A 24,725-nucleotide genomic window follows, 5' to 3' on the forward strand; every position below is an offset into this window, starting at 1 on the left:
TTTCCACATGTACACGTAATGCGTCTGTCGGTAAAGCTCGCTTTACAGGACTCATACTCAGGAAAACATTCAACATCACTTCAAAATACTATTTCCTACATTCTTATGTCAAGAAAAACATCAAACAGGAAACGTGCTGTTATTTTAGGAATTTATTATAATGATTACTTTATTGTATTCACCCAGTATTGATCCAGGATGAACAGGATTTGAGCAGTATACACATTGAGATTTGAACCACAACATACAATCCAAAATGTTAAGCAGCTTTCTGTATTAAGGACTTAAAACTTTGCAGCATCCTTACTATTGCTCATAATATATACTCTTTGAACGTCTGCATGTGTGTGTGGCGTTATTTCTGAGTCCCATTCTTCTTCAGTCTTTTTTCTGGTCTGTTATTCCTCCCAGCTGATGCACTGCTGCTGCCTGAACATGTTTGGTCTCCAACAGCAGAGCTGGCAAGCTGGACGCCCCATACTGGATGGGAGGGGGAGAGGAAAGGTGGGTATGAAACTCTTGAAAAGCATCAGCTGTGCATTAAAACTCCAGTAAGAAAAAGACAGTTTTGCATTGCTAAAGCTGCACTGTGACACACAAATAACCAGACAGTACTCCGGTAATTACTTCTTTTTCAGTATTAACATCATCTCTCTCTATGTGTGTGTGTGTGTGTGTGTGTGTGTGTGTGTATACCCTCTCTTTCTCTTCAGGATGCTTGTGTCGGAATTCCAGGTATCGTCTGTTGAGCTCACTGATGTCATGCAGAAAGGCTTGGCCTCGTCTCAGATCAGCTAATCTGACTTTAAGTTCAGCTTTCTCCTTTTGCAGCAACCATGCCTGCCTCTCTGCCCTGACCAAACACAGTGTAAAGGTCATTGTGAGTACTTGGATGTAAACAACATGTACAGGAAGTTATTAGGAGTGAAGTTGTTGTGTTAACCATTCTAGCTGGCACACCATTGATGTTACGACTAATTATTTTAAAGTTCATTACTTTTCGTTGACAGACAGTACACCCTAACAGTAATTTGAGTTTATGGAAATGAAAGCTGGTGTGTTTGTTCCTCTGAACTGCCTCTTACCTCATCAGCTCATATTTAGCATCGAACAGTCTCTGAGTCTTTGTATGGATCAAAGACCCCACCTGAAACACACAGACACAAACACCAACAGAAGGCACGATTAATACGCGCTGCTAGTGGCTGTGTGAGGCTGAATAACAGGTACTGTGTATGTTTACATGTTCAACACTAGGATTTAGTAGCGCTACCACAAAGTGCAGGATAATGGGAACGTTATCAGTATTGCAAGAATTCGGTTATAAAGCAAATACTGGACACTTTGTGACCTAATGATGGCGCTAAATGAAAAGCCAGAGGGTCAGCAAAGTTATGATAATTCATCATGAGGGGGATGTAAATGTGAGTTCCAAATCTGATGGCAATCCATCCCATAATTGTTGATCGTTTCACATAAAACCAGAAATGGTGTTGTTAGATGTAAAGTCAAGGACCACCAAAGTCAGGGCCCCATCCTCTGGGAACCATGAACATTCTTATAAAATCTAATCACAGTTCATAGAATAGCGGCACACCGACCAACCAACACTGTCATCCCTCGAGTCACGCCGCCTGCATGGCTGAAAGCTGGTTGTCATAGTTACCTTGGCATTTTCTCTTTTCAGAACCCTGAGCTCCTTGTAAGAAGAGATCTGGAAGCGAAAACACACCAGAGAACACAAATGTTTGATATTAATCAGTATCATTCACCTGTTTTGATGAATACATCATAATATGTATGATCACATTTATTTATGCCACTCTGGTGTCTCAGGGGCTTATATTTCAGAGAAACACTTAACAACCATAATTTTTTTTGACAGTTTCTCCGGTATAGTCAACTGTTTCACAATTTCTTGTGTGAACAACAAAATAGTTTTCAAATGTGTTTGTAATTGTGATTGAGTTGAGTTTGTGCCAATTAAATGTACTTTTTTTCAGGTAAACAAAATAAGTCCAGACCTCTAAATGTCAACTGAAAACATCGTGCAAACTACAGACACCAGTTGCTCCTTTGCTTCAACTCCTCTGTATCACAAATTAAACAGAATTGGGAAAGTCTGACCTTTTCCAAGAGTTGCTGTTCCACATTGGAGGAGAAAGAATCAATAGACTGTTTGACTGCTTTAGACTCCACAGACTCCCTGAAAAATAAAATAAACACATACACAAAGGACATAACCACCTCAAACTGTACGATTTGCAGGAAACATGAAAGAAAATCAAAATTCATTTGCTAATCCTCTTTGACAAATACTCAATTGAAAACAGTAGAAAGACAATATATTTAATGTTTGACCTCATCAGCTTCATTGATTTTTGTAAATATCTGCTTATTCTGAATCTGATCTGATGAGTTTTATGCAACTGGATTGAATCCAACCAATTTGAGTGTACATGAAGTAACTTTGAATTCACAATCCCTCACGATGACCTATTATGATGATTAAGTCATTACTTAAGGTTATCATTTGCTCCCTTATTACAAAGCGTAACGGGCTTGGTTTACCTGTACTGGTGACAGAAGTCAAGGAAGGAATCCAGAACCACCTCAAGCTCTGTTTCTCCCTGACGACCACGTTTCTTCCTCCTCTGTGTATCAGCGTTGGTCCTCTCTGCTTCTGCAGATGCACTGCCTTCAGGTGGAAGAATTAGTTTTCATGAAGAACAGTAAAACACAGTACAGTTTTGTGGGCTCTATATGAAACAGTACAGACAATACAACCTCAAAAGTGCAGGAGCTAATGCCAGACGATAGTTAGACTAACTTAGCATAAAGACTGGAAAAAGCAAAAACAAAACAAAAAAAACTATAAGTTGACTGTTAACACATTATATCTAATTTCTTTCATCTGTACTGAAATGCAAAAATGACAACTTATATTTTTTTTGTCTGGAAATCTCACAGTGACAACATCAAGGCAACTGAGTCAACGCCAAGGAAATCACTTTGCTCTGCAAAAGAATAGTCCTCCACATAACCCCCTTAAAACCACAACTTGATGACACATTTTATACAGATTAAACAAACGAGACACAGCAAGTTGATCAGTGAGCTATATTTTTAACTTGTTAATTACTAACTTTGCACAGAGTCAGGCTGGCTGTTTCTGCTGGCTTCATATTGTAGCACAGACATGAGAGTAATATTGATGTTCTACCTATCTGTAAGAAAGCGGGAGTATATTTGCCAAAATGACAAACTACTCCTTAAAAAATGGTTGAAACATAAAATGTGAGATTCAATTTTGAAGGAAACAGTGATAATTTTGTTGTTCAGCCAGAAGCCTCAACTGATGATAGCCTCTTGTGCTCTTTTCCCTTACCTGATGAAGACTTTCTGGTCTTGCCCAAATTATACACCTTGGCCTTCTTTGGACTCGGATTCTGAATAGATGACATAAAGAAAAAGATTAATACAAACTAAGTGAGAAGTCACAATTTAGGCCACATTCTTGTGGATGCTAGGCTCCCAGCTACAACAGTCCGCTGAAGTTAGTCCATACCGAACTCACGTCCTCGTCCACCATCTCCTCATCAGATGACAGGACTTTCTTGCGTTTCTGCTGGGTGGTGCCAGTATCAGATTCCTCCTGGAAGAAAAAAAACATAGCATAACAATGTCTCGGCATATGTACAGTCTCTTCTTCTAGTTTTTTTCCCCCATTTCATTATGACCTTATTACCACAACTATGGTATACCTGACATTACCTTTGTAATTGGAGACAACATTATTCAGTTCCTTACCTGTGACTGAGAGTCACTGGACATCCCACTTTCTGATTCACTCTCTCTCTTCTTGCCTTTTTTGTTCTGCTGATTTTTCTCTGGCCTTGTTGACAGACAGAGAATGATATAGTCAATTGGGAAGACAAGACAGAAACATCAATACATCATTACAGTCAAGTCCACAGACAAAGAGGACGGACTTAGGGCAGTGCTGTGTCTGGATATAAAAACAAACAGAACAGAACAATGCATGGTTTTGCAAACACAGCCAGACTATTATGCACCACACCATAATTTTTTCAAGATGCCCTATCAACTAACCTTTTTCTCAAACCACTGCCCCACTCCCCTGACCCCTGGAACAAACATTTCATCACAACTTTTATACTGGACATATTACACGAGTATTTAGCTAAGAATACTCCTTTTGTTGGACTGTAATGCACTTGTTGTCTGTTGTGCATGTACTTTTTTGTACTTGTGCTGTATTTCAAAAAAGGGCTACCACCTCTCCTCAGCTTTCTTCTGTTCTAATCCAAGTCTTTTTGGTGACGGTTTCCTAATCCTTGAGAGCCCATAAGGCTCAGCAACTGCAAGACCAATTGTAAAGTGGTGTGCAATGTTGGGCTGTGCTAAATATTAAATTTCTTGATTTTACCAATCAAGGACCCATGTTAAATATGGCCTTCTCACTATTCACTTAAAAATGGGTTTCTTTTTTCCACTTGTTTTCGGGTGATTTATGAATTTATGAGTGTCTTTGTGTACATATGGATACCTGTGTGATTGTGTGTAGGTCTCTATTAACAAGTCTGAAAGAATGTGGTTCTTCTTCAAATGAACTGATCTACTCTGCACTCTTTCTATACTCATTTAATTCACTTATACAGTTGTTTTTACCTTGATGTAATTTTCTTCTTTAACCTATGTTCTTCAAAAAAAAAAAAAAAAAAAACACCATATACAACAGCAAAGTGTTGCACAATGAGTGCAACACTTTGCAACTTCTATACACTTATTGTATTGTGTCTTCACAGAGAAAAGGCATTCATGATGAACCCATGATGAATGGTATGTCACCTTAGACTGGAAAGTAGCCTCTCTCACCTGACTGCAGACGTCTGTCCAGCACTCCTCCTCTTGGCAGGTTTCTTCCCAACCAAATGTTTGAGCCTGTTGGCTGTTGTCGTAGGCTGGTTGCTTTTCAGGAGAATGGCGCTTGGGTCCGACTTCTTCCTCTCCACATCTAACTCTCCTCTTTTCCCCTCAGGTGCCCCCTTCTTGTTCTTTGTTTCTCCTTCCTCGTCAGGCCTGTTCAGCACAGACAGTACAGTTGGAATGCACTGGACCAGCTTTCCTCTAACTGCGAAAAGCTGCTTTCACATCATATTACAGTGGCATCAAAGTGGAAAGTAGCAACAGTAGCAAACATTTCCAATTCCTTTGGCCTTACCTGGCTTTGACCTTCTCTCCAGTACTTCTCCTACCCCTCTTCTTCTCATTCTCTTCGTCCCTCTCCATCTCCTTCCTCTTCACAGCAGCTCCATGCTGTTTAACAGTAGGCTTCAATGTCTGAGCAATGTCTTTTTTTCTCCCAGCTTTTCCTTTGTTCATCTGTCCTTCCTGTAAGACGTTCAAATCTTCCTCCATGGCGGTACTGTGCAGAGGGTTATCTAGGAAACACAACAGTCCTCTGGTCAGCATAGGATTGGCGGTTTGACGCTATGCTAGGCCCTGAAAACAAGGTCAGCTAAATAAACAATCAATAAAAACAAAATATGTAGAAAGATACAAAGATGAACATGAAGAAAACTGTTTACCAATGCCACAGTGAAATCTGCTTGAACAAGTGCTGCAGTAGAGTAATGCTACTTAGTTGCATTATTTTACTGCACAGTTGCAAAACTGTGACACAAGATGGAGTAGAACAAAAATCACACAGTACAATGAATCATCAATCCACTTGTAATAGTATCATGGTATTTTACTGACTTGATTAAATATGAGCAATAGCGCTACCCTCCATTTACAATATATTGTTTTTCCAACCATATTGGAGTGTGTGCCTCTGGCTTCAACAGGCACTTTTAATAAATCCATTAGATTATTTATTTATTATATTTAAGGTGTTAAATGTTTTACTGCTTTATCAGACCATTTAAAGATGAGACTGCCATGGATAAAGATAGAACAGTGAGGTGTAGACGCTCACCATGACAAAGCTGCAGTCCCTCCAGGAAGCTCGCTCTCTCTATAGCAGACAGGTCAGGAGAATCCACCTGATCTGAATATGAACCTTTCTGGGTTTGAACAAAGACAACAATAAAATTCAAATTCCATAGTTTACAGTCTATTGAGCTAGCTTTACAACAAAGTACAGTTACCCAGTTATAGACATGTACGTCAAAATGTTGGAAATGGAAATTCCCTCCTCTGGGGATGATCCATTTTCACCCCATTAAAAGTTCATTATTAAAACAAAATTTCAGAAAATCATAGCGCAAATACTATAGTGACCCTTGACCGACTCACTTGAGTCTCATCTTGTGGTACTTTGAGCATTTTGCCTCCTCTTCTCTTTTTGGTACTGTGGAGACAAAGAAGACAAGAAGGCAGTTTCTCATCATCAGTCTCGAAACTTGTGCCACCGCCACTGCGAAGTAACACCCACCACCCACCGAAGTAACACCACCCACCGAAAGATCCGGTCCTGAGGAGGCAGTCACCATCAACACCAGGCTAGTGCTTGATGCTGACCTTAATTCTCGCTGGGAGTCGCTGTATTGTTAGCTGTTATGTGGCTAAACTAAAACCAAACTCCATTCAGTATTGTGACAGATGTATTTAACGCAAACAACTCCTCTACCATTTGGCAATTTTATGCTACAATTACAGAACACTTAACAAGAGCAAGGTCATTGTTTTTTCAGCTAGTTTGACCACTTTTCTCACACACATCTTCCAAATAATATTAAGCTATTATTAGCTACTCAGTGGGATTGCGAATAGCACCAATCAGTTCAAAAAGTTATAACGTAATTTATCGTACGTGCCGAGGCACAAGGGTTTACCGACTTGTAAAGCATCAATAGTTGTATACTATCCATTCCATCGTATACTATTATTAATACTGAATGTGTAAGTTACGGTTAGCTACAATTACATTAGCCAGTATTGTCACACAAGATTTTTTAAATGAAATTTGGGACTTTAGCAACATACAAGACAGAGTAACAGAGATATGGCTAGGATGTTGGCTGCTTTATAACGAATTACGTTAACTGGTGTCATTATATCTCACCTCATTTTGGAACAACTATCGCTCGTAAGTTTGTTTTGTAAACACTCCGTAGAGCTGAACGGAAACAGCTTCCCGCAAAACGCTTCAAGTTTTAGGACTGTACCATTTCAGATACACAGCGGTGGGCGATAGTATTCATTTGCAAAGAAAAGGTTACAGATCACAATTAATTTCTTTGAATATAGTTACAAACTACACACTGATTTACGGCGTTATAGCAAGGGCACAGTTTGCTCAAAATAAACATCTGTACTGAAAATTTGTAAAATACAATAACCCTCAACGGTTTAGCTTAAATTCTAGTCCTACGGAAAGCGAAGAGGTTCGATTTTAGTTTTACCTTGCGAAGCAGCTGGACTCCGGCGCGTTATCTTTCGTTCTGATTATGTAAACGTGTGTGTGTGTATACACATACCTGTTGACAGGCTTGTAAAAATGTCTGTTCAACACCAATACATTGTCTATTGATGATTTTTGAAGTCTTGAATGAAGAATCATTGCCTCATAGTTTCAATGAAATTACGGCGATGATGTAACCTCTTTAATAACGGCTCACTTCAATGCATTTTTATTTATTGGATTCAGATATCACTGGGGCATATTTGAAGCTCCATCTTTAAGTGTGTTTTGCGCAGATATTATGCTGTGGCCCATCTAACAGTGTTTTCCTGATAAGATATTGATGTGTGTGTAAGAGATAGATAGCTCTATGTCTAAACAGTTTTCACAGTTTCAGTTCCAATGAAACAAAAGACAAGAGATCACACTGCTCTTTTGATGAGTTTTAATAACATTTTTTTACAAAACAATTAAAACAAGACCCTAGTCAAAAGTACTTCTGTGAAATTAAAACCATAAACCCTGAAGATGATCTCATTCGGCTGTATTGCTTAATCCTATTCATAATAATTTAAGAACTGATTTCTTCAACAAATCTCCTCCCTCCCTGTTAGCGTCATGAATAAATTAAAAAAAGTGACATAGTCTCCCTATGCCTTGATTGTACCTGACTTCCCTGTGTACAGCTAGCTTTGTTTAGACTGTCTTTAATATGGCTCACTCTGCTGATTCCCAAGGTCCTAACTCGACCCAAGCTTATTCATAAAAAATTTAAGGAACAGAAACAATCTTGTTATCCACTGTGGATTTCAACTTTCTACTGAACAAACTTAAGAAACATAGTAAAATAAAACGTGACAAAAAAAATCTCAAAGAAAAGTTGTGGTGTGTGAAGATGTTTGGATGATTAAAATGGCTCCCGATGCAAATTGAACTCTTTGTGAACCCATGTGACTTGTGTCTTCCCTCTTTACCATTTAAGTTAAAAGGTTTGTGCGTATGTGTGTGTTGGAGGTACAGTGTGTGGTTCCTGACACTGAAGTCCTGAGATATTTGGTGCTACAGAGCTGCATTTTGATATTTCCCTTTAAAATGCCCTTCAAGAAGCTAATATTACAAAAAAGCTGATTAGAATCACATTGTCACATCATTTGTACTGCACATAATATAGACAAAATTCATATTAAGGATAAAATCTTCTCTGGACCCCCTTAGAGGTTTTGCATTCTGTGTCATTGATCCTAAAGCTCGTTGATTTAGTTTGAAATACTCAATAAATCAAGTTCCATTAAAAGCAACATCGCCTCATGTTCCTGTTGTATCTACTGATACTGTTCATGAGGACTAAGCAGGTTAATGATCCTTGTGGTCGGAGAGGACTTCTTCATTAGCTTCCCTTTGTGTGCTTTAGCTTGTACTGCCCTCTGCCTCTTCCTTTTCTCTTCATCCAAAAACACCTTTGGTACATCTCTTGTGTCTGTCGCTCCGTTTTGCTCTCCTCCGGTCCTTCTACATTTTGATTCCAGCGTACAGCTCGTCTATCTGAGACCTGAAATGTTGTCGCATTTCGTTCCGCTTGGCCTTCAGTGTTGGAGTGAGCAGGCCGTTCTCGATTGAGAACAGCTCAGTGTGGATGCTGATGGCCTTCACCTACAGGACACACATGCATTGGCAGGTTAGAGAGGATGGTAATGTTTTACTTCCAGGACATCATCCTGGTCTACACCCAGTGGCACACAGGAACATATTTCACTCTTGGCTGAATTATGAGTGAATGTTGTACCTGCTCAAAGGACTTGAGGCCTCCTTCTTTGCCCTGTCGGACCATGTCTTCCATGATGGCTGCCTTGACTTCCTGTACAGAAGAGAAAAGGGATGTTCCTCAGACAAATGAGCTAATAAGCTCTTTCAGCGAACTCTGTACACGCCCTATAGTTTTTAATAATTCAATGTTCAATGGCTCAGCTCACAAGCCTCATTCAGTCTAGTAAGTTTCTCATTCAAGGCAACATTTCAGTCAATTCAGACCCGTTCCCTTCAGTCATCAGCACCACCTGTCACCTTGCAAATGTGTTCTTTTGAATTTATTATACAATGGATGCTATTTAAATCTATTCATTATAGAAAAGTAAACATGTTCACAATAATTTCCCTCATACAAGACGTAGTGATCCTTGAAGGTTTGGTCAAGCTTGCGTTCGTACAACATTTGGAGTGAGCAAAGCGGAATGTTTCAAACATGTATGTGTTGCTTTTAGTTATTCATTTTTGACTAGTTTTCACACAATCTAAACTGCAACAACTGGTGTTCAGGTGTTACGGCTGACTCAGTTTGGTGGAAGGCTAGTCCAGTGATGGTAGTTTATTAGTCGTTGTGATAATAAATGTGTAGTTGGTTTATTTCCCTGCGTAACACAAATATGTGAAATAGAAAGAGAAAGAAATAGAATTAGAAATGTCAGAATTTTTTTAAGAACACATGATAATGCCTTTTTTCTGTGCCAAATTACGTGAGCCACTTCACAATCTTTTCATGCAGACGCTAATAACTGCAGAAGCACCTCCTGGTGTGAATGTATCAAAGGGAGGGAAATGGGTTTACAGTGTGGGCACAGAAAACAGTAAGCATGCACTCTGAATGCATGCTGTTCTGTAATTAAACTCTTAAAAAAAAAAAAAAGAAAGAAAATTACCGCTCTGCCACATAGTTCCTGATAGCTGCCCTCCAGTCCCAGGGTCCTCTTGGTCCAGCTAGACAGGAAGTCGGGGTCAGGAACCACCACTGCTACCAGACATGCCTGGAGATTAACACAAACTGACATTTCACCAAAGGGAGCAGAGGTCAGAGGGACACACACAGACACAAAGAATTTCCTGCACCTACCTGCAGACTGTCTCCGTGCACATAGACCTGGGCCACTGCATCGCACCTCGTGTAGACATTCTCTATCTTTTCAGGAGCGATGTACTCCCCCTGCGCCAGCTTAAAGATGTGCTTCTTCCTGTCCACGATCTTCAGAGTGCCATTCTGTGAACACACATAATTCATTTTTGTCCACCAGTATTCACGAAAGCCTCCAGGCTGACGGAGGTGCAGGATTTTATAACTCTAGCTGAATGTAATGAACTAAACTGGTGACTGAAATAAACATGTGGAGTTGAGAAGAACAAAATGTGTCAGGGTGAAATTAAACAACAAAACTGAACATACTGGAAGCCATTTTCCAATATCTCCAGTGTGAAGCCATCCATCCGCATCAATAGTCTCCACAGTTTTCTCAGGGTCCTTCAGATAACCCTGGAACACATTAGGACCCTTCACACACACCTGGAAACAAAGACATACACAGCTATGAATGGCATACATTATCAGGAATAAAAAAAAACCCAAAAACATGTGATGCCTGTTTGACTTGTCTCACCTCTCCCTCCCCGTTTACAGCCAGGTAGTTCATCTCAGGCACGTCGACCAGTTTAACTAAGTTACAGGGCAAAGGCGCTCCAACGTGACCTGTTGACATGAGGTCAGGTTTTCTTGTAAAGCTGAGGAATACCAAAATTACAAAGAAGAACAACTTGCAGCAAATCATACATTTTTAAGTCAAGCAGCTTTGTTATTTATTACCTGCACTCCAGTCCCCGGGCATGGTCAAGGTGCATCCAGCAGTACACTCTGTTTGTCCATAGCCTTCATAGAACTGAAACAGAGGCCAGACTATGATCATTATCATTACTACTGCAACGTGGATGAGTGGAGTACATTGCTCAATTCCAGTTAAAGGTGGTGGAAGAGAGACAGGATAACATATGAAACAAGGTCTAAGCTCAATGTGAGCTGATTTACCTGACAGCCTATCGCAGCTCTGAGAAAGGAGAGGACAGTGGGAGAGATGGGAGCAGCTCCTGTTATCATGAGACGCACGCGACCGCCGAGGCTGGCCTGTAGAGGGCAGCACAATACATTAATACTTGACAGCTGTATCAGTTGCATCCTCATCAAACTGAGTGAATACTGTTAAAAAATAAGTGTACCACATATTTTGCCACGTGATGTCTGTACCCTTACTGCTTCAACCTTCTGAATCATTTTCAGTAAAGGCCATTTGAGGAACTAATCAATGACTTCTGAAACAGTCAGAAGTCCTCTATGCGAATTGAGGAACTAGTTAAACCACTGATCATTAAATTAAAGGCTCCAAAATTCAGACACTTGGTACATGGTCACACACTGGATAAAATAAGAGGAAGTCTATTTGATTTTGGAGAAATGTGCCTGTTTAAGGGTGAGGACTACAATAAGAAACCCACTGTGAATGAATTGGGCAGTTCTCATGAGGAACTGGAAAACTTTACTTTGTAATAACAAATGTTTAAAAAATAATTTCATGGACAAACATACAAATGTCTCTTATATTCAAACCTTTTTGGTCTACAGCTTGCATTGTTTTCTACTCTACTGTCTCACTGTAACACTTATTTTGGTGGGTTTTTTTTTCAATTTTCCAAAACTGTTTATGTAATTATTTACAGACCTTGGAAAAAATGTCTTTTTTCAAGCAATTTTCATCCATTTTGTTGACCGCAATCTGTATCAGACTGTGTATTACATCAATGTGCAGCTTGTTAGACTGTGTGATGAATCGCATCCCCTATGAGAGCAGAGGTAAGTCAACAGCCCCCCTCATCCATCTGCACCACCTGGAGTCACTTTTACACTAAAAGTGGCCTTTTTGCATGATGTAATATCTCACCCATCACAATGTAGATATTTTACATATCGTACAAAATCAAAAATTCAACTTAATTGAATTCATGTGAGATACACATAGCAGTCAACCATACAGTGACATTAGTATTAACTTTGCTGGCTGTGTACCTGGACCTTCCCGAAAATCAGTCGATCCCAGATACTGTCTCTCCTCACGATGCCTTTCATGATCTCTGCCTCCTTCCTCCTGTAGGCAAATCCCAGCAGCCAGCGCTTCAGAGAGTTGTTGGCCTGGCCGAAGATCTGCAGAGACACATACATGAAGGCTCACCATAACTACTAGGAACAGCACTGTCGTCCTCCTTAAGGTTTATGCGGCAGTCGTCCAAAATGGAGGCAAGAAGACATACAGCAGAAACCTTAAACATTCACATTCTACTGTGACACTAGTTTAAAATGTTAAAATGAGCAGGGTCAGGGGTCCAGAGGCATGCTCACTGCCTTAATTCTAAGCTAACAGCCCTGTTTATAGGCTATTATCCCCGTGCCCACCTACCTTATCATACATTCTGTTCAGGAGTCGGGGTACCACAGGGAACACAGTAGGTTTCAGGGTGTTCAGGTCATCTGTCAGCCAACGAATATCTCCCTGGAAATAGCCAATCCTGGCTCCGTGCACTAACATCACTCCCTGTCAGAGGGGGACAGTAAACGGGTCACTAGAACTGTTTCATATGAAATGAGGTTCACACACAGGGTTTGTAGGAATATGGATCTGTCTACAACAAATATAAAGGGTGACTATGGGAGCTAAGGGAGGATACAATACCTGTACTACTCTCTCAAACATATGAGCCAAGGGCAGGAAGGAAATATGGACATCACTGGGACACAATGGACAGTGAACCTAAAACACATGCAGACAGACAGGGATACAAACGCACACCGATGGACACAAACAGACGGAAACGCACACACGCACACACACAGGAAGGGAAAGCAGTCAGTGTAAATGTTTGTACCTCCACCACCCTCTCAAACATGTGGGCCAGAGGCAGAAAAGACAGCATGACATCTTCTGTGGTGGTCTGACCGTAAGACTGGAGAGAAGAGGAAAGACTTGACCAAAATCCTGCACTATTCCAACAAATACAGTTTCATTGTTGTTTCTTCCTCTTTAAATGTGGTGCTACATCCGGATACTGAATCAGCGGAGGGTTTGAAGTGTCAGTACAACACGCCGGACACCCATTCCCCCTCTCTGCCCCCTCATCCATTAAAACCAATAAAGCTAAAACTCACAGTCAACTCTCTCTCTACTTTCCTGGCTATCTGGCATTGAACTTCATTCAACAGAAACTGATCATTGTTGCAACAATACAGGCTCCTTTTCTGATTTCACATTTAATTTCTGGAATATTCTTTGCTTTATTGCTGAAGCCACGGTGTCAATATTAGCTGATGAAGTACAGCACTAATAATAGTATTGTCAGTTATAGCGAGTTAACTGTCTAGTTATCTCACGTTAAATGTGTTAGAAGTGTTAAAATCTCTCTGTATGCCCTTCCAGTGAAATGTTTCTATATTTTTGTTCCATTCAAACATGATCTTGACTGTTAGCTCGTTTCGACAGGGTTGAAAAAATGCTGTTTAAATTTCTAAAAGAACGTGGTTGAGGTTTCATTTAATTCCTCCCCCGTCCTCCACCCCCTGATCTAACAATGCAAGTGAGGGAGGAGGAGAAAGGACAAAGGAGAAGGAAAAATGGAGTGAAAGGAGGAGGAAGAGAAGGAAAGAGGATTTGGAGAAAGGAAAGGAGGGGCAAGACAATGAGTTAAGAAGGTAAAGAAGGAATGGAGGAGGTAGAGAAGGAGAGGAAGAAGTAGAGGAGGAAAAGGGAGGTGGAGAAGGAGAAGAGACAGAGAGGGAGGGGAGCAGATTCAGGAGGAAACCTTCTTACTCCTTTGATTTAAATCTTGCTAAACAAGCTCTAACTGTTGTTTCACTGTGACACGAACAGCACCTCACCTCTGTCATCTTGATGAAGGCTGAACAGTTAGACACAAGATTCCCATGTGTCAACATAGCTCCCTTTGGGTTTCCTGAACACATACACACACGCATACAGAAGTGCACCCAATATTATATCAATTCTGTATAGACAGTATATACTTAAACTCTAAAGAAAATGTGTGTGTGTGTGTGTGTGTGTGTGTCTGTATCACCTGTTGTTCCGCTGGTAAAGCAGACGACAGCCATGTCCTCAGGCCGTGGAGGCTGGAGGGTGGGAGTGAGAACAGTCAAACTAAATATTTGAAGTATTGACTGTAGAGAGGTAATTGCACAGGCCAGTGTTTACTTACCACTGGTTGGTGATGGTGGGCTTTCCCCAGAGCCTGCGCAACAACAAAAGCACATTCATGAAGTCATTGATGGTATAAAGTGAAAAGACAATGAGAAGAAAGCAAGAAACAGAGGGATAAAGAAAATAGAAATGAAAACAAAAAATCTGGAAAGAAGCGGTGGCAAACAATACGAAGACAAGGAGAAACAAAACCAACAAGAAAGACAGAGTAACATTAAAAAAAATGGAAGGTTAGGACAAAAAAGGAGGCAGAAAGCAGAAATCTGTGGAATGAATAATAACAAAGAACTTTTCCAGATTAAAAAAAAAATAATAAAACAAAAAAAATGCCTCAACATAGACAAGAAGGCAAAGAACTGATTAAAGACTAAAAGAAAAACAGCATGTGGACACAGGCTGCCTGCTGACCTCCATCTCCTGCAGGCTGAGGATGTCGATTCCAGCCTGTTGCCCCCTGCTGACCAGCTCGGCACTGGGGGTCTCCATTAGCACGATGGTTTTCACCGAGTGCCCCTTGTCCGTAACACAGTCCAGTACCAGGTTTGCTTTATCTACTACGTCACACACTATAGTTGAGATGGAAGCTGCAGAAACAACATGTAGACACGTTCAGAGCACGTCACCAGCAGTTCTCCAGCAAAAACACTGTTACTGAAGTGTACGTATGTATTCATGTTGTTGCTGTGGTTTACCTTTGTCTATAATGTAGCCAATGGCCTCTGTTCCCAGTGTGTCGTACAGAGGCACTGACACCAGAGAGTATGTGTAGCATGCCAGCTCACTGATGGTCCACTACACACACAAACAAGCATTAAAAGATAATCTATTACCATCACTGCTAAGATTATGAACAATGTGTGTGCATTCTTGTGGTAAAATGTCAAAAAAAAAAAAAAAAAAGTTGAAAAATGTTAATAGGAATGGTTTTCACATTCTTAATACTGTCTTAATACTGAAATTTTAGCAAACTGGCACCATAACTATGCAGAATTAGCTATTAGCAGGTCGTGTTTTCATTGCACTCATGGATGTACGGACAACCATCACTGAATTAGTTTAATACTTAAGAAAACTGGTAAATGCGAAGATTTTCAGGCAGGGCCGGAGCCATGAGGAGCGTCTTTTTTCCCTGGTTTCTAACCTGATTTCTGGATGTTTATTCATAATGGACATCTAAAGTAACGGACATCCTCAGAAAGAGTGAGTCACACTGAATCTAAAAATATGCAGGAAAGGAGTACAATTGTGCACTGTGGGTAAAGGGTACACGTCTGTACCTCGGGTCTGTTCTGAGAGAAGATGCCAATGTGGGAGTCGGTGGTCTTGGAGTGTCCTTTATGAAGAAATGCTGAACCCAGATTCTCTGTTCGCTCCATTACCTAACACACACACACACACACACACACACACACACACACACACACACACACACACACACACACACACACACACACACACACACACACACACACTTTTTTTTAGTACAAATCTGTATCAACAGATGTCAAGATATTCTGACTATGGGTCAAACTCCAGTACCACCACTGAGTGTCAACAACTGTTTGTGTTTTTAGCTCTACTGCTGTCAAGCTGGAGGCCATAATGTTTTATAGGGTGAGCTGCTCATGGTGAGCCTTACCTCTCTGTAGGACATCCATTCATAGGGCTGTTTTGGTTTCCTGGAGCCCAGACAGGGGCCATTATCTTGAGGATGAAAGCAGAGTGTTTGGGCGGAGGAGGAGGGAGGACAAAAGAACAAAAAAAAAAGGAGTTACAAGAAAGGGAGTTTAAAGTGAATAGCCCAGTTTCTATCTGAATACACCTTCTCATCATGCATACATGTAAACACTGAGGTTTACAGTGTTTAGTAAAGTCTGGGCTCAGTAATCTAAATCTAAAAACCATGAAACTCATTGAAAGTAGCTGCAAAGTAAATGCAATGTTAAGTCTTACTATGCAGAATGTGGCCTAGTTCACTGTTGTAGCAGGATATCAAGCACATCCAAGACTTTTTGGCCAATAGCAACGCTGACAGGCTCTACAGCAACTCCACATTTAAAATTAATATAACACTGATCGATCTGTGACTTACTGGAGACTCTGGCCCCTCTGAGGAAGAACTCATACATTGTTCTGGCATCATCGTAGAAATGTGTCAAGTGACCGTCTCCGTTCAGCAGCACTGATCGGCGCGCTAACTCTCCGCCCTGATAAAAGAAGGAAAGGCTGGCTATCAGAGCTGTAACTCCAGCAGCAGTGTTAGTCTTTTTTATATTTTCCAGTTATCTTTTGGCACATTTCACAGTGTGTATTGATAACTAACAAATATATAAAATACTGCATAATATCTATGAATAGGAAGTAGAAACACTGGCTGTCAGTGCTTTTTAAAAACAAAGGCAGGATACTGTCACATAAAAATGTAACTGCTGCTTTAAGATTTAGTTTTCTGACTTCACAGCGAACACGGTCTCCATATTAATGCAGTTTCAAGACCCCACAGACCATGAAGTCAACTCAAAACCCTCAACCCTTCAGATATTTGACTCCGACAGACAGACCTTGCCCCGAAACTTACCGGAACCTCAACTGACTGCATGCGGAGGTCGCAGACGGGTGGGAGGGCCTTGGGTCGTGTTGCCAGGTAGTATGTCGTTGCGGCAGCCACTGCCCCCATGCTGACCAACATGGGGGTGGAGACACTCCTGATGTACTGGCTGACATCATCCAGATCTGGCAACTTCAGCTTCTGCAAGAAGTCCTGGCTCAGCATGATACTGCCAGTGAGGTAAAAGGTGAGGGTGCGTTGTGGAAAGTGAACCCCTTTGTGTGTGTGGGTGGAGTGGTAAATCTGTGAGTGTGTGTTAAATGAACGCTGTGCCCAGAAGTGCGATTAAGAGTGTGTTTGTGTGTCACAGGACGGAGTGTGTGGAGGGATGCTGGCCAGAAGGGGACCTAGAGAGAGCAAGAGAAGAAAGCTCATTCATTTGTTTACTTTTTAAAAAGCATTCTTAATCTGTACCTTTTGGAGATTTGTTATTTTTAACCACCAAGCAATCACATCCCTCATCTTTGTGTTTGTCTGGACTGTGACGCAATCATTACCTATAGTTATAAAGCATACGTACACTCTAAATGCTCACTGAGACAATGACAACATGCTGAGGTTTAGCAGGTTATATTTACCAGATTTACCAGCTTAGTTTAGCCTACTGCTAGCTGCATGCTAAAATTATTACTGCTAATTAGCACGAAACACAGAGTACAGCTGAGGCTGAAGGGAGGGTTATTAGTTTTGCAGATATTTGGTGATAATACAGAATATTGGTAAATTGGATTTTTGAGCTGCTGGTTGTGCTAGATGCAAAGTCAGTGTATCACCAAAGTCCTTAGACTTTATCCTCTCAGGAACATGAATGTTTGTAGCAAATACCAAACTATTCAATAGTTTTAATAATTTTTTTTAATTTCACTCTGGACCACAAGTGTCAACCTCATGGTGGCCATAAAGGAAAAGTCGGGGGATCACCAAAGTCCTCTGGGAACCATGTCTGTGCAAAATGTCAAGGCAGTCCATCCAATAGTTGTTGGGATATTTGGGTCTGGACCAAACTGGCTGACTGATCTTCACTGCCATCCCGAGAACCACGCAGCTGATATAACTGAAAAGACACATTTTCTCTCTTTCTCACTTGTCCTGATAAGCATGCATCTGTCATGTCAAATGATGTCAGGTTTGAAAATACAATTACCTTCTGCAGAAGACAAAATCTGAGTCTTAAAGTCATTGGAAACTTGGTTTCAAATCTCAAGCATGTCTCTACAATTACAGAATTTTCATGACTTAATAAGAAAAAATTAAAGGTTGGAGAAAAAAATGCATCCTCAGGTATTATTATTGACAGTTTAACACTCTTCTTCTGGTGTGGTTTGGTTCAAAATGTTGCTAAAGTTTGTTCAGAGAAGTATGCAAGTACAGCAAGGACAGAAACAGAAATGCAAACACTGCTCTAACTTTGTCAGAAACCTGTGTTCATGCAGGAACCCATCTCTCACTGTAAGAAGCTGAGTTTAGGAAATGGCTTTCGTGGTCTTTAGGTTATGGGTGGTTCAACGAACCACCAGAGATCAAAATGGGCTGCCTCAACCACATCAATCAGTTCTTTCACAATAAGTGTGACCTTTTTAGGTTAGTGTGCAACTTCTGACACGATGCCACCAAGACGTCGACAGTCCAGACACTTTGTTTTAATCAAAAGCCCTGCTCACTCAAGCCTACTCTAAGCACAGAGCACTCAGCACTGCTGCCACGACTGTAGTAAAACAGCAGGTGAACTTGTTCTGCTTTGGCGTCTATTGCAGTGTAATTAGATCGTATATCATGTGTTTAACAGATTCTCTGTGTACAAGTTCAGCAGGTGTGCCAGGTTCCCATGGTGTGTGGGTGTGTGTGTTTGTGTTTAACAGGTGGAGTAAGGTTGTCAGTGTTGTAACAATCACACTCACACCCACCCACACAGATGCAGTGACAGACTAGAGTAGCTGTTGTATGAGTAAACCGATTAGAAACGGAGTCTGGGGTGGGAGAGCACAGGGACAGGTTAACCTCTGTGTGATCCTTGAGGATGAAGACAATGACCTTAGGCCCAAATGCCAAGTTGACACAACAATCTCAGAGTCAACACTGATCATATCAGGATTGGATTCAACACAAATTTTCGGAAGATAAAAATCAATCATCCATAGCCACAGGGGAGCGCCAGCCTGTTTGCATCATTCCCCACTGTGTTGGAATGAATATTCACTGATAATGAATGTTTAGAGGTGAAAATCTTGGAGGGGCAACTTAGATTCCCATAAACCTTCCTGGTTTTACATTAACAACTTTAACATTTTTGCATTTTTAAAGGTAATATTCTTAAATTATTAGCACTTAAAGTGAGTCAAGTAACTTTTACAGAACAGCAGCCATTGCAGTCACAATTATGAGATAATGGTAAAAGCTAAAAGTACAACAGTAGCTCAATAGTAATAGTCATGTTGCTTGTGAAACGCAGTGATAAAGTTTGCTAATATCACCATACATTCGCCACCATAAACTACTGGTCATACCAGACGGAGCAAGGCCGTAGCAGCAAAACCCCTGAGTGCACTGAACTAGACAAAGGTGTGTTTTTAGCTCATGAGTTAAACTTCTCACTTGTAAGAGGACGATTGTATGATCACATCTTTCAAAAAGTCCAGCTTTAAGTTCTTTTTATGATCATAATATAGGCCGATTCCCCTTCAAATACTACTTTCTAATCTTCTTTTAAAAGGTTACAAGCCTAAATACAAATAACATACCTTACGTGGTACAAAGCATTACAATACAACTCATAGGTGCTGCACAGGATTCAAGATATTTCATTAACTTTCACGACCTTCACAAATAGCCTACACAGATTATGATTCAAAAGGCATTCATAAGAATCATCACAGTCAGAAGGAGATTACTTCGATAACATGTAATTGTCACAAATCCCCTCTGCCAGTCACTGAGGTACCCCAGAGGATAAATGCAAGTTTACCATAACTATGCTTCAAAAGTGAGAGACAAAGAACAGGGCTAACCTCTACGCTGGAAAGGCCTGGTATCAATCAGTGCCAATAACTGCACAGGGATAGATGACAAGATGACCACGTGTCTCCACCTTCTGTAAGCACAACGCAGAGCTTTTTCCCCCCACTTACCTGTAGCAGAAAGCAGCCAGGTGGGACTGTGGCTTTGGTTTTCAGCCCAAAATCCAATGACAGTGACCCTGCTGTTGTTACTGCTGCTCTGTCTTACTGAGGGGGACGCGCTGATACAGTACCGGCACGCAACACTCGCACGGATTCTGTTACACAGTGATGTGTAACAGCAGCCCATCCACCAATCAAAGGCCTGACTGGCTCCAGGGAGGGCTCTGATAGTCTGATCGTGCCAAGACAGTCAGTCTGACTGACTCAAAGACGCGATGTAAACAATCAATGAATGTATCCATTGACAAGATCAGTGAGATAGTGAAGGTTGGGGGTCAAAGAGATCAGAGACTGGGATTTTTCTAACTGCTGTTGCAAAATACAAATATACAGCATCTTTAAAACCACACAACAGCATTGTGCATCAACACACGCCGTTTGTCTTGCACATCTGTCTTACTGTAGAGAAATGTGACTTCCTTAGCTAAGTGCCTTGCAATCATCAACAGGTAAGCAGTTGCTGGGCCCTCTCACCCTTACCCCAGTGACCTCTGACCCCGGTGTGGTCAGCTGAGATGATTACACAGAGTGAGATAGAAGCTGATCAAAGGGAAAATCTGCAGGACAGAGAAGAAGCTGTCCTGTTGACACTGTTGTTTCTTTCAGATTGGGTCTGTGTTTACACAGAGTCCATTAATGAATGGTTTGATTCATAAAATGTCCCAATACAACTCCAGAAACCCTAAGGTAGTGACAGACCAACAGCTCAAAACAGATATTCAGTTCACAGAGGACAAAAAAGCTGAACAATCTCCCTACTGAGAAGCTGGAAATAGTTAATGTTAGCGTCTTTGTGTAATAAATGAGTTTAAAAAAAGTCATCTAAATAGTTGCAGATCAGTTTTCTTTCAGATGACAAGACCATTTTAACCAACTGTTCTGCTTCTGAATACATTAGCATTTAAAATCACAGAGCATTGAGATTTTGTCAAGGACCATACACTCCACTTTCCTGTGGAAACTCTCAACTTAATCACTGGGCGATAGATACCTTAACTTGGCTGATTCAGAGAGACAGTGAGAGATAAAGAAAAAAGTAAGATTAGACTTTCTGCTGTGCTGTTTGTGTGTGTGTGTGTGAGAGAGAGAGCTTATATGAAGCACTTTACTCTTTTCTTTTGCATGCATATATTTATATAAATCAACTGTTCTGCTTAAACTTTAAGATTATTTCAATATTCATTCAGTGCTTTCTTTGACATTAGCATCTCTCTATTGTCATACCAATGAAGAACTTTTTTTTTTTATTATCCAACAACAAAAGTCACTAGGTACATTTACTCAAATACACACGCTTACAGCTTCAAGGTACTTATTTTACTTGAGTATTTCCATTTTATGCTACTACATTTTAGAGAGAAATGTTGTACTTTTTACTTCACTACATTTGATATCTATAGTAACTTTTCAGGTTAAGTCTACAAAATACAACGCATTGTTAAAAATTACATCAGTGGCTGCCAACCTTTCTGTCATGTTTCAGATACGAGTTGTTGGCAATTAAAGAGAGACTTTTCCTCTAAACGCTCAGATGGTTTCATTAAGGAAATATCTGAGGCCCAAAGTCCTATAATTACCCAATAAGTCACAAAAAAACAAAGATTAGAGAAAAGTCCAGGCAACTTATATAAATATGTGTCATAGAATTTTGTGTTTTTCTTCTTTCCTCTCCAATTATTCATCTCATGACCCCCACATTTATCTTATGAGCCTTAGGAGGAAGCCCAACCCCTCGGTTGGAGACCACTGGACTTAACAGCCTGAGTGTGTAACCAGCTCCACCTCACCCAGCTGCATCAATATTGACAAGCTAATAATGTGATACATTATATTTTCATATGGCTGACACTTTAGTACATTTTGCTGATGATACTTTTGTACATAAAATTAAGTTTTATTTAAATACAGCTACTTTATATCAATCAATACACTGGTCCTGAATACTCTTCCATCTGTGAAACTATGACAACAAGCATATACCAGTACCACATTCAATAAAGCACTCTGAATTTTAACAGGTTAATATGCCAAAACTCACCAACTCAAACTCATGTCAAACCCATCTACGGTTCAACTCCATCACTCATCCAGAGAAACATACATCAGTGTGTTTTACAGGAGCACTGAACACACATATGATAGAGACTGACACAAATACAAATTCAAGAAAAACACTATTCAGTCACTGCATAATTGATGACGTTGATACGTCCTCTCAACAGATGCATGATTTTCTGCATACCTGCTGTTGCTTTTGTTAAGCATGTGATTCGCCTTCGTCTAGCAGCTACTCCACCTACTCTGGTCAAACCGGTGCGCCCCGGCGTGCATAACGAGAGCCACCACACAGAGGGGGGCAGAGTTGTATTATGGAGGGGGATGCATACCAAGGAGCCAATGAAAGTAGGGTGGGTTCATGGGCGTCAGCCAATCAGAGACAAGTCACCTTTCACCTCAAAACCTGCATCGTGCCACTAGATCCCTGCAGGCGTCTTTTACAGTCTCTGTCCACCTGCCTCATGTCTGCAGTCCACCCCGACTGTTACTCCAGTCACTGCAGTACACACACGAACACACACACATGGCAGCCACCAGTTCACAAGGCTATGCAAAACTGGTCGTTAATCTACAACATCTCACTGGCGTTAGACTTTAAACTTAATGAACGTCGACGCTACACTTAACTCGACTGGACTTTGGACACTGTTGGCTGACAGACATTACACAGTATGTGATAGCAGTGGCTGGACCTATAGGTCATCTATGGAGAGGTCACACCAAGCCGCAGAGAGGAGAGCTGGTGGCAAACCACATTCATAAAGCTCAAGATGAGGTGTTCTGACAACTGGGGACAGTTTATGTAGGATCCTTTAAATTTGACTGGGGTCATTTACATGTAACCCAGAGCAGCACCGTGAGCCTCCATCAATTAAACGTCAACTCCGAGCTAATTACTACAGTTAAACCGTGCCGGCTCCGCGGCGTGCTGCAGTGAATGAACGGTGCCCAGCATGTCAGAGCCGGCAAATCATTTATATATATAAATATATATGAAACGCACGAACGAAAAAACCAGAAGAGAAGATGAAAAACAAAAGAAGAAAGGAAAATGTCTCGGTTTTTTTTAGAGTCGCGCGTACTCATGTTTTTGCGTTAAGACGATACCAGAAAAGTGCCAACTCTTTCAATAGAGTTCCGCCTTTCCTTTTATTTCAATACTACTGTCGAAACTTATGCTACATTCGTATTTTTTTTTGTCTAGCGTGCGGTTCGGCACATACAACACAACATATCAGTTGGTTTAAGAGTAGTAAACTAACAATTAATCTGAGCAAAGTTCTTACCACCTGTTTGCAGCAGATGTCCCCGGCTTCTCGTTCCTGACCACGCGCACTCAATTGTGGAGTTAAAAAGCACAACTTCCGGATATGGGTTTCAAAATAAAGTCCGTTGTATTTGCATAACTTTCATAAGAATAAACGATGCCGGAGCGAAATAGTAAAATAGAGTAAGCGCGTAAATATATTTCATTGGGAAGATTTGGAGTGAACTAAAATGCAATTGTAGTCTTTATAGTTTGTCTGGATATATCCAGATATCGCAAAACACGCGATGTGCGATTTTAGGCTTCTTTTACCGACTATTTTGAAGGGAAAATGTCATTTCCGGTCGCAATAACGTTAGTAGCAAGCAGAAAATCAAAGCAGTGGTAGCTTGATGTAAAAGGGTTGGCTGTGTTCAAACATTGATATCTTCATTATGGATTATATTTGATTATTTCATTTGAACTATACATGAACTTCAGCAATCACTTTACGTGTTACTGCATGACAGGATGCAACATTTGTTTTCCAATCATCGAACCAGCAAGGTCTCAGAATCCTTGTCCATCTAGCCAGTGTGGTCAGTGCTCTACAGAGGGCAGTGTATGGACTGATTCCCCCTGTCTGTCTCTGATCTGCAGGTGCTCAGCAGAGGTGGTCATCAGTCATCTGGAGCGTGCAGGCTTGTGTCCACCCCTGTGTACATGTGCACGAATTGGTTGTGGCACATTTTGTTTCAAATGTACATTATAAACTGACCTCTGCATGTTAAGTAATGTAGTTATATTTTGCTTCAACTTTTGCTTGTTTTTGAACCTACATTATGCTTCTTCAACGTAAAGCTCTACAGCTCCATCTGCTAAACGACAGTAGGAGCAGCTGCCACCTGGATTTATAGATGGTTCATTAATGGACATAAATGGGACATTTAAAACTCCAAAAATAAAGTCCTTAAATTATAATGGTCGAAAACGATCACATTAATGCCATTAAACACATAACTTTGAAATGATAATTGAATAATAATTCACATGCAAATACAACACTCAGTTACTCACTGTGTAACAATGTATTAATTCCCATCAAACTAAGTACATTTTCATAAGGTCCTGC

The 24,725-nt window shown here is 40.7% G+C and overlaps 2 protein-coding genes across 4 annotated transcripts; both read right to left on the reverse strand.

Annotated features, from left to right (window-relative positions):
* Nucleotides 1-151: 151 nt before the first annotated feature.
* cenpu (centromere protein U) lies at nucleotides 152-7,178 on the reverse strand. Of its 3 annotated transcripts, XM_041944533.1 has the most exons (15): nucleotides 7,094-7,146; nucleotides 6,489-6,598; nucleotides 6,325-6,379; nucleotides 6,005-6,092; nucleotides 5,246-5,465; nucleotides 4,900-5,103; nucleotides 3,811-3,895; nucleotides 3,569-3,655; nucleotides 3,389-3,449; nucleotides 2,572-2,698; nucleotides 2,128-2,206; nucleotides 1,667-1,714; nucleotides 1,086-1,147; nucleotides 697-853; nucleotides 152-480 (listed from the first exon to the last, which is right to left on the reverse strand). In XM_041944533.1, the coding sequence occupies exons 3-15, from the start codon at nucleotides 6,352-6,354 to the stop codon at nucleotides 379-381; spliced, it is 1,350 nt and encodes a 449-aa protein (XP_041800467.1). In that variant the 5' UTR covers nucleotides 6,355-6,379; nucleotides 6,489-6,598; nucleotides 7,094-7,146; the 3' UTR covers nucleotides 152-378. The 3 variants fall into 3 exon arrangements, with proteins under 3 accessions (XP_041800467.1, XP_041800466.1, XP_041800468.1); XM_041944532.1 differs by lacking the exon at nucleotides 6,489-6,598 and having other exon boundaries at nucleotides 7,094-7,178; XM_041944534.1 differs by lacking the exon at nucleotides 6,489-6,598 and having other exon boundaries at nucleotides 6,005-6,088; nucleotides 7,094-7,158.
* Nucleotides 7,179-8,394: 1,216 nt separating this feature from the next.
* Nucleotides 8,395-23,675, reverse strand: LOC121612108 (long-chain-fatty-acid--CoA ligase 1-like). Its single transcript, XM_041944863.1, has 21 exons — nucleotides 23,634-23,675; nucleotides 17,084-17,460; nucleotides 16,598-16,712; nucleotides 16,145-16,209; nucleotides 15,783-15,884; nucleotides 15,198-15,297; nucleotides 14,914-15,089; nucleotides 14,504-14,536; nucleotides 14,366-14,417; nucleotides 14,169-14,242; nucleotides 12,970-13,047; nucleotides 12,697-12,831; nucleotides 12,309-12,443; nucleotides 11,277-11,372; nucleotides 11,058-11,130; nucleotides 10,855-10,943; nucleotides 10,644-10,760; nucleotides 10,317-10,460; nucleotides 10,126-10,230; nucleotides 9,216-9,287; nucleotides 8,395-9,082 (listed from the first exon to the last, which is right to left on the reverse strand). Exons 2-21 carry the CDS (start codon nucleotides 17,276-17,278, stop codon nucleotides 8,942-8,944), a joined length of 2,097 nt encoding a protein of 698 aa, XP_041800797.1. The 5' UTR covers nucleotides 17,279-17,460; nucleotides 23,634-23,675; the 3' UTR covers nucleotides 8,395-8,941.
* Between the last annotated feature and the right edge of the window lie 1,050 nt (nucleotides 23,676-24,725).

Source organism: Chelmon rostratus, chromosome 9 (assembly GCF_017976325.1).
Source record: "Chelmon rostratus isolate fCheRos1 chromosome 9, fCheRos1.pri, whole genome shotgun sequence".
NCBI classification, from domain to species: Eukaryota; Metazoa; Chordata; class Actinopteri; order Chaetodontiformes; family Chaetodontidae; genus Chelmon; species Chelmon rostratus.

What these genes read in the sequence shown, in the direction of transcription:
- cenpu (XM_041944532.1), bottom strand. An exon ending in GACCAGAAAGTCTTCATCAG is followed by an intron (nt 2,699 to 3,388) that starts GTAAGGGAAAAG and finishes TTCCACCTGAAG; the next exon opens with GCAGTGCATCTGCAGAAGCA. An exon ending in GCTAAATATGAGCTGATGAG is followed by an intron (nt 854 to 1,085) that starts GTAAGAGGCAGT and finishes GTGTTTGGTCAG; the next exon opens with GGCAGAGAGGCAGGCATGGT.
- LOC121612108 (XM_041944863.1), bottom strand. Translation starts at nt 17,278, where the DNA reads ATGCTGAGCCAGGACTTCTTGCAGAAGCTGAAGTTGCCAGATCTGGAT. An exon ending in CCTTCATCAAGATGACAGAG is followed by an intron (nt 13,048 to 14,168) that starts GTGAGGTGCTGT and finishes CATGTGTTTTAG; the next exon opens with GTTCACTGTCCATTGTGTCC. An exon ending in CTGTAAACGGGGAGGGAGAG is followed by an intron (nt 10,761 to 10,854) that starts GTGAGACAAGTC and finishes CTTTGTTTCCAG; the next exon opens with GTGTGTGTGAAGGGTCCTAA.